At 37.6% G+C, this 8,672-nt stretch overlaps 1 protein-coding gene across 5 annotated transcripts; it reads left to right on the top strand.

The window, feature by feature from the left end:
* The first annotated feature begins 1,373 nt into the window (after positions 1–1,373).
* Positions 1,374–8,648, top strand: LOC124180580. 5 transcript variants are annotated; one of them, XM_046566279.1, is made up of 20 exons: positions 1,374–1,782; positions 2,027–2,157; positions 2,316–2,447; positions 2,522–2,655; positions 2,730–3,055; positions 3,179–3,354; positions 3,502–4,461; positions 4,540–4,751; positions 4,852–4,980; positions 5,058–5,192; positions 5,292–5,451; positions 5,585–5,939; positions 6,013–6,189; positions 6,277–6,490; positions 6,603–6,779; positions 6,853–7,036; positions 7,115–7,316; positions 7,541–7,679; positions 7,867–8,051; positions 8,143–8,648. In XM_046566279.1, exons 1-20 carry the CDS (start codon positions 1,673–1,675, stop codon positions 8,468–8,470), a joined length of 4,566 nt encoding a protein of 1,521 aa, XP_046422235.1. In that variant the 5' UTR covers positions 1,374–1,672; the 3' UTR covers positions 8,471–8,648. The 5 variants fall into 5 exon arrangements, with proteins under 5 accessions (XP_046422235.1, XP_046422238.1, XP_046422234.1 ...); XM_046566282.1 differs by having other exon boundaries at positions 6,010–6,189; positions 8,193–8,379; XM_046566278.1 differs by having other exon boundaries at positions 1,375–1,782; positions 6,010–6,189.
* Positions 8,649–8,672: the final 24 nt, after the last annotated feature.

Genomic DNA, 8,672 nt, shown 5'->3' with positions numbered 1-8,672 from the left:
TACACTATTCTTTAATGTATTATTTGGTTTTTATCAAATTATTTACTTGTTCAGAGTTTTCTCGTGCTCTCAGAAATCGTTCATATGTTTTACTGTCAATAGTTTTCCATTTGTCAAAGTGGGTTCCTCCTTTTTTTACATTATCTCTCTATTGATAAATTTGTAACATTTGTTTCAAATGAGGGCATGCTCCTCTTTTTTTTAAACTTTGCTGACAATGGAACGTAATCTTTAGGCTCTGGTGCAAATTCTTCAGGAATGTATTCCTCTTCATCTCCCGCTACATTCTCACACTACAAGATACATTACTGTATACCTTAAGAAGATCGCACAAAATGAAAACTCGTACTCATAGAATCTCAACTTACCTTAGAATATTCTTGTAATTCGTCTAACTCATCAATGCCGATCAGGTCCTCTCGTTGATGATGATTTTTTTGTCTTCTCTCTTCTGTGTTCAATATATTCTCGAATTCTGACGAATTTGGTTGTAATGGTTCTTCTTTTATCATTAGAGCAGCAGCTTCCTCTATCTTACACTTTTTTATTTTTAAATTTAACCAATATGGCTTCTCGTATTATTTGCATTATTTCATGTACACTCTGTTAAAGACAGGCTGCGAATGATTGGCGATCTAAAATTCCGTTGGGGTTTTCCCGAAGTTTCCGTGCCACCGACGTGAAAGGGAAGAGTCAGTAACAATAAACGCAGGTAGCGAAAAATTGCGAAATAACTGGTATTTTGATTAAGGGCTGAATAGTTGGTAATAAAAGCTCGTTTTAAAACTACAAAATCTTACCAAGAATCGTACGTCGTATAGAAATTTTTTGCCCAGCAACTTTCTAATGCAATGTTTGTTATTGATATTTAGTAAGATTGGATATGTGAACGATAAATAAAATAGTAAAAACACCGGGTGAAACATTACCCTCGATTTTTTTGGAAACCATGCCTTGGTGCATAAATTCCCGTCAGCCTTGTAAATAGGACAAATACATCTATAACATACCTGAGTCCCATTAAAATCCATTATTAGCATGTTTGAGGGTCCCCTTGGAAGTGCGCTAGTTGAACAGTACGTAATTCGTTCGAGAGAAAAGTTTCTTTGAAACAATTTTTTCAACTGTATTAGCAGACAATCAACAGAACGGTTCCTTCAAAACAACACAATTATCAATCATAAGAGAGAGACCATATCGCTCACAAATAACTTATAAGATGTAGCTGATAGCGCTTTTTAGCCGGTCTCCTAATCAAGCTCCACTAAAGAACGCCACCATTATTTTGACCTGACGGCAAAATGCCGCGGTAGCGATACGCAGTCGGCTGTCTGCGACAAAAATCGCTGATTGTGAGTATAGTGTTCAGTGATACCGACGCAACGGAGAAATGACGCGCGTCAATGCATTTTCATGAGCAATTATGCCGTCCATGAAAATTCAGCCAGAGAGTGCTTAGTTTTCAACATATCTTCAGTCAACGTTGTGTGCGTCGTCTAGAAAGAATATTTTATCCACGTTTAACGATGGCCTCCCGTAAATATTTTCAAATTTGAAACGGCTCTGATCGTCAAACACGTCCATCTGTCGATTCAAGGTTATGGTGAAAGTCATTTGTGTCTTTATTCAATTTAACCGACGTTTTGTGCGCTTCCAATAAGATTTTCGGATTATGGAGTTCAGGGGGAATTCCAATAACGGTACGGAGACGAATTTAATTGACGTTACGATTTTCGGCAGCCCGCCACCCCAAGCCTCGTCCACTGTTGAAAGACGGCCCAAGTACGTTATGAATGATTTTTCTTTTCTTTTTAATTTCCAAGTACCAAACGTAACTAGTAAAAGTGTTGTAGGGTGGAGCAAAGAATCTTACGGACCCCATGCATCGTTTAGTCTTCCAAAATTTTTATTCAAATGCCTCCAACGCCTATTTTTTGTTCCCATTTTCTCTCATCTGCGTTTCTCTCTGTCATCCCGAACTGGAAATATTCCTGATACTTGTCTCACATGTTCAATTGATTTGCAGCTTAACAACTTGGGGAGTACGCCAAGCAGCACAGGATGATAACAAAATCAAGTATTCTATTCTGAACGATACTGACGCAAAACAAAGTACCATAAACTCATCACTGGGAATCCTCGATAACATATCATCCTGTAAGTTTCTTGGTTTTTTTTTTTTTTTGCAATCAGTACCATGTAAAATGGATGGAGGTTATTTCATTCCCAAAGTGAAAACAATGATTGATTCTCGTTTACTAATAAAGATTGGTACAGCAAAGTTTATATTGCTTAAAGAATATGTAATATCACAGTGCTCGATGATAGCGGTGTTATGGAAGAAAAAAAGAATTCCAGCATTTCCAATACAATAGAAATTGAACGACAACTCGCTCGAAAGTTACTCCAACGATGTAGTGCACCGAGAGAAGCCACTTTAACATCAGGTAAATATTATATCGTATAGCATCATTTATTCCAACAGAGATTTACAGAACTGATAAAACTAATTTATGTGCAGACTGGGATAAAGAAAATGATGGGAATATTCAAAACCTAACAAAAGATAATACTCCCTCCACTTTAATGGACTCAGGGCAACAGAGTTTACTTAATAACAGTGATACACTTGAAGAAAAGCCAGAAGCTAATCAGGTACGAGGATCTGAAGCGATTTTGTGGGTAGAGTTTTCAATCCAATCTTTTATCTTGACCTGAAATTTGTTTAGATAATTTTCAAGCCAAATGAAATATCCGCACGTTCCTCAGTGCTGAAGAATAGTTTTGATAAGAGCATTGGATCATCTACCTCACCAAAGAGCAGAGATGAAATTAGTTTTGATACATCCGCTGCTGCGGAACTTATTGCTCAGTTTGGAGATGAAGATTTCCAATCTGGCTCGAGAGTTGAAAGTCGAATGGCAGCAGATGAATTGTCATGGAATCAAAACTATCCCTACGCTATGCCAACGAATATTTTAAACAGCGGTGAAAAGGAAAGATTAGAGTTATCTTGTTTTTCGGGAGTCGTTGGAAATTTTGATTTGTCTTCAACGTGAGTTTTAAGCGTTTTTTAGTAGAGCTCAATATTAATTTTTTCATCACCTTTTTATGTTAATGATTAGTTTTATTTTTATCTATTAGGATTATATTTTGGTTTTGAACATTTTATTTTTAGATCTTCTACTGGCCGGAGAGTTTCAGTTGGTGAATTTTTTCAGCGTAAATGTGGTACTATTGGGCAACTCCAGGAAACTGATTCGGTATCAAGACCCAGCTTTGGTGAAACAATTAAGAGTCCAATAAAGCATCGACCTCTAGTGCCATTAGTGGAGAAAACAGCAATGACAGCAGGTAAGGATTCAGAGAGGCATTCAGCGTTTGGAATTTATATTCATCATTAAATCACACGCGATTGCCAATACTAAATGGTAGCAACGTGTCACCAGGGTCTTGATCTCAGTCTCAACCATTAATACTCTCATCTATTGCAAATTACAGATTCAAGTCTGAGAGAAGTGAATAAGGAAGCTATGGAATCTGTGAATTGTACGAACCAACACAGTTTGATGAGTTTGAGTAGTATTGCACAAGCGCTTTCTGATGTTGAGAATGGTTCTCCACGCCGTTTGGTGGACGCACTTATTGAAGCCAAAAGAAGAAAAAATCTTCCTCCGTCTCAGCTACTCAATGAGTCAACAAGCAAAAACAGGGATACTTTTACTTGCCCCCCTCACAGTTTACCATTCAATTCATCGGCAATGTCTGTAAATGAAAAACCTGAAAGAGACACAAAAATGAAAGGGCCTAAGTTCCTATTAGATTCTCCTAAATTGTCACTGGATAGTAAAACTGCACAAGAATCTCTGACACACAAATCAAAATTAACTAGGATGTCTCTGAATGTGGGATTAGGTGCGATAGAAAGTCACAACATAAGTGAAACTTACAATTTTGCGGAAAAGTGCACTGGCGGCCGGAAAAAAACGAGTAGTGCAAAATTGGAGAAGACTTTCGATGAACCGAAAGACACGAATAAGCCTTGCGTTTACCATTCTAATGCCACTCGTAATTTGTTATCTTGCTTGGATGACTCAATAGATGCTCACAAGCCTAATCTAAATTGTCAAAATTCCAAGCAAAACCCAGATATATCTGGAAAACACTTGTATGATGATCAGGATTTTTCTCAGACTCCCAAGAAAGGACAAGATAAGCTTCACAATTCAATGACATTTCAAAAAATTACATTGGCGCCACTACGGAGTTCTGCGGGTTTCTTGAAAGGCATTAAGAGTGAAAATAATAAGACAGCAACCCCAGAATTGATTTCAAGTTTTAACAGGTCCTTTGAAAAAACTTTGCGCACTGCAAAGACGTCATCTCTTGAATGTAATGCAGATCCGGAATCCAGTTACAACATTTCTCAGTATAATCAGATTGCAAAAACAAAATCACAGGGTGAGATTGGAGTGATTTTACTTGCGTCAGTTATTACAGAAGTTTGAACATTGTTGCATAGTGCACTTATCTTTGCAGGGGATGATGTAACAGCCAAGAATACCAATGAATTATGCAGCTGCATTGTTGGCGTACCAAAAGAAGCTGAAATTGAATTATCGAATGGTACTGACCGATGGATGACCTGTACTCTAAAATTACATCAAATACCAGGAAGCAAGGAAAACATAGTATTGAAAATTCCGCAAGATACTGTATTGGTAGCACCCAACGATGCAAAGCTTGTCAAGGTTTGGACAATTCACACAGCGATAACTTCTAGATTATGAAATGCTAATGCTAATGTCTTTGTTTAGAATTTGTATCTACACGTAGATATCTATCTTCTAGATTGGTGTGACCGTTCGTCAAATGAGGGAACCTGTGATAGTGGTGATCAACATAGCTGTATCGGATGTGGTTACGCGATCCAAGAAAGTAATCAAACATGTCATGTGTTTTGTACCCGAGGAACCTCAGGTGCGTCAGGCGATACTTCTGCTTCCACTCAGTTATACATGCAGCAGATTTCCTTTTATAATTACATCTTTCCACAGATTGATCTCGTGATTCATAATGGAGAAAATAAAATTGATTTTCAAATCGTAGCTGAAAAATGCAGCAAAACATTCCCCGTCACATTAGAAAATAAAAACAATGCCGAACTTCCCGTAAGATTAATTATTGCCAAGGTGAGCTATTAAGTGCACATCAATCAACTGCGGAACAGTATTTAAAGTTATCACATTACCAAGTTAAACTGCGTATTTATTATTTCTTGAAATTTTCAGCATCCTGACCAACCGCAAGTATTCAGTATTGATTGTTCTGCTGATGAAACTGCGTGTAGTCTCGACGGAAATGAGATCAAGTATAACTTGACTCTTAAACCTCACCAACAATCCACTGTCAACATTCAGTTCAATGGAATTCCTTTATCCTCATTCAATGGTAAGAATAAATCATCAACGCTGTAGCAGCAGTCTAATCCATTTCAAATTCCATTTATTTCAAGCTTGTACTTTATTCTCAGAAAGACATATGCGTCGAAGTAGGATTTCAGATTCATTTTCATTTGTTACAGTACAAAAGGATCTCTGTCATGCAACAGGAAAGCTTTTCGTTCAGCTTCGTACAGATGATAGCAAGGGCTTAATGTTGAGAGAAATATCACTGACTGGTTCTATTGGTGTATCTAAAATAGACTTGGTTGATACGCAATTACCTATAGTTGTTCCAAAAAGAGATAGCAAATCAATAGGTCTTGTGAACTCAGGAGTCTTTGCAGTCACGTTATCCGCCTCACTTGTTGAAAATGACAAGTCGACCAGTTGTGCAGGTGATTTTTCGATCAAACCAAACACCCTGTGCCTTCAAGCTGGTGAAAAGGGCGTTATCCTCGTTACTCATAAATCCCGGATGATCGAGTCCAGCGAAAGGTAATAATTTAATCGATATAATGAATTAACATTTTCTATCGAACATATACCTAACTTACTTCATACGCAGCAGACAAGTGTTCGTCAAAGTAATCGCAGGTGGCAACGAATATTACTATCCAGTAACGGGGAATAGTAGCCACCTTTGTGAGCAACTATCTCCAAACAACATGCAGCGCTGTACGACACCACTATCTGAAGAAAGAAAATCGAAATCTCCTACATCGCCACAAAGTTCAGAATCTAACCGGTAGTAGATATGATCAATAAACAGTAATATTATTACAGATTGAGACGTTCATGTTGTACAATTTTTCGTGTCATTCTCTATCCATAGCTCTGGTAATTGTGGACGGCATTCACCCTACAGCGCGGGGTCAACTTCGACGGTCTCAGGGGATGTAATTCCACTTCAGTCGACGCATGCAGCACTGGTATGGAGCAGTATTAAAACCGGAAAGTCGGATATCAAGGAGTTTACAGTTTTGAACAAGAGTGATAATAAACTCAGACTTCAAGTCAGTATTGTTGATAACAACAAAAGTTTCAAAGTAAGTATCCCACCTGCATAAGGTACAGAGATTGAGGTTCGCACAGGATATACTGTGTCTTCCCATGGAGAAACACAAGTTTTAATCACAAAAATTGTAATTTTCACTCCAGTTTCTCAAGGATCGTCACACAGTTGGGACAAATATGGTATTAGCTTTGCAGCGCATGACAAGCAAAGTAATATCTGTTCAATTTAGCCCAAGTAATCCCGGAGCATGTGCTGGAAAAATAATATTCTCCCATTACAGTAGTGGAAAAGAACAGGAAGAATCTTCACAACGAAAAACAGTCTGTATTAAATCTGCATTTTATTGTTAAAATTCAATGGGACCAATTATTGCTAAACGCAATATAATTTCAGATATTTTTGTATGGCTACGGTGGTGTTGGGAAAGTTGAAATTTCAGAAGCATTTAAAGACACCGGCGGGCTGATGTGGCTTTCCCTTGGTTATATGAATACAGTTGGGAATTTAAGTGCAAAAATCAAACTGCAAAATACGGGAAATTTATGTTCGTATGCCGTTATCAAGCTGATACCAAAAGGTCAGTTTCAGAGGTCGTGTATCTTTAAATTCCGATTAAATATAATACCCCTTTTTTTATTCTACCATACTATTTCAGCTTTGTACCCGGAAATGATATCCAGCTGGCACGTGACTCCTTCGGAGTTGTTACTAGGGCCGGGCGAGGTTCAGTGGATAAAATTAGAGTTTCATCCAAGACGAGAAGACCTCGCTTTAATACGGCGTGCAGACATATCTCAAATAATTGGAACGCTGTCTATTACACACGGAGATGAACCAACAAGATGGCGTATTCGAAGGTAAATGACCCAACCCAATTGACTCTAAAAGTTTTGTTCAAGTTCGATGTTTCGGGGCTGACTGATTTAATATTAGTATATTATTTAAATCAATTTGCTTCTAGTAGTTACGTACACTACATAACAATAGGCAAGTGAAGTTGTATGTAATCCACCTCTGCAAAGCTGGCTACCAATTTTTTCATTGAAACTCGAACTCACTATGGCGGTATTACTTGTTGCAGGCTGTATAAAAAATTGAAAGAATCCGGTAAATTCAGAGGACAAGATGACGATATATTTAAAAATATTGTTTATCCATTGTGCAGAGTATTTCCAGGAGAGGCATTGATACAAGATTTGGGCCTCATCAAAGACACAGTTGTAAGGAATTTTTGCCTTATACCTATTAGAAGATCCGAACATCTATTATGTATGCCAATATATACCTATATTTCAATTTATTTTGGATTTTCAAATGATAATTCTGTTTTGCCGTGTAAGAGAGGGGGGGGTTAGCACTCGGTATTCAAAAAATGTCTCCTTTCTGACATTGTCTAAAACATTCCAGCAACATCTTGGTGATCTCTGTCGTGGTGTCTATCAGCATCAAGTGATGTTGACGATGGAAGTTAACGCGGATGACACGTTGACAGTGTTGAACGACAACGCTGATGACACACAGACGTTTAATTCTATCTGCAGTGATAGCAGTAGTGTATTCACTGCTGGATGCAATAGTTACATGCTATCAGAGTGAGGAAATATTAATATTTGCAGCAGCAGCTTTTATTTTGAAGATCATATGTAATCGGATGATTACGATACATCACCTAAAATATTTCAGGACAATAGTAGATGGAAATGGGAGAGAAATTTCTGAAAATGATTTTACAGTGACACCGGGAGTTGTAAACTTGACACCACCCTTCAGAACTGAAGCAACCGTAACGATTTCCAGCTTGTGTAGCGTCGCGCAGCCATTTGAAACAGTTTTGTCCCACAGTGAAGGTGTAAGCATTGTACCCACGGAAGGCATGATTCCAGCCAGGAGAAGTTTCCAATTAAAAGTGCAATGCAGTAAGCAAATAAAGAAAAACACAGAAGCCGTACTTCAGATATTTATGGAAAATCATAAACAATCGGTTTTAATTATGATATCGTCCAGCAATTGAAAGTATCCAATTTTAGTATTAACACCATTATTTGCGCACGTACTTAAAATAATTTTTGACTGAATTTTTTTACTATACATATATTATACATTCCTGTACGGTCGTAACATATTAACGACTAGTGGTGAATATGTCATAGCTAATATTGATGTAACCAGTAAATTGTGCATGAAAACTTTCAAGAGAGGAAAAGGAATTTATT

The sequence above is a fragment of the Neodiprion fabricii genome, chromosome 4 (assembly GCF_021155785.1).
Source record: "Neodiprion fabricii isolate iyNeoFabr1 chromosome 4, iyNeoFabr1.1, whole genome shotgun sequence".
In the NCBI taxonomy this organism is placed as follows: domain Eukaryota; kingdom Metazoa; phylum Arthropoda; class Insecta; order Hymenoptera; family Diprionidae; genus Neodiprion; species Neodiprion fabricii.
The sequence above is the reverse complement of the archived record's forward strand: the minus strand, read 5'-3'. Positions and strand labels throughout refer to the sequence as shown.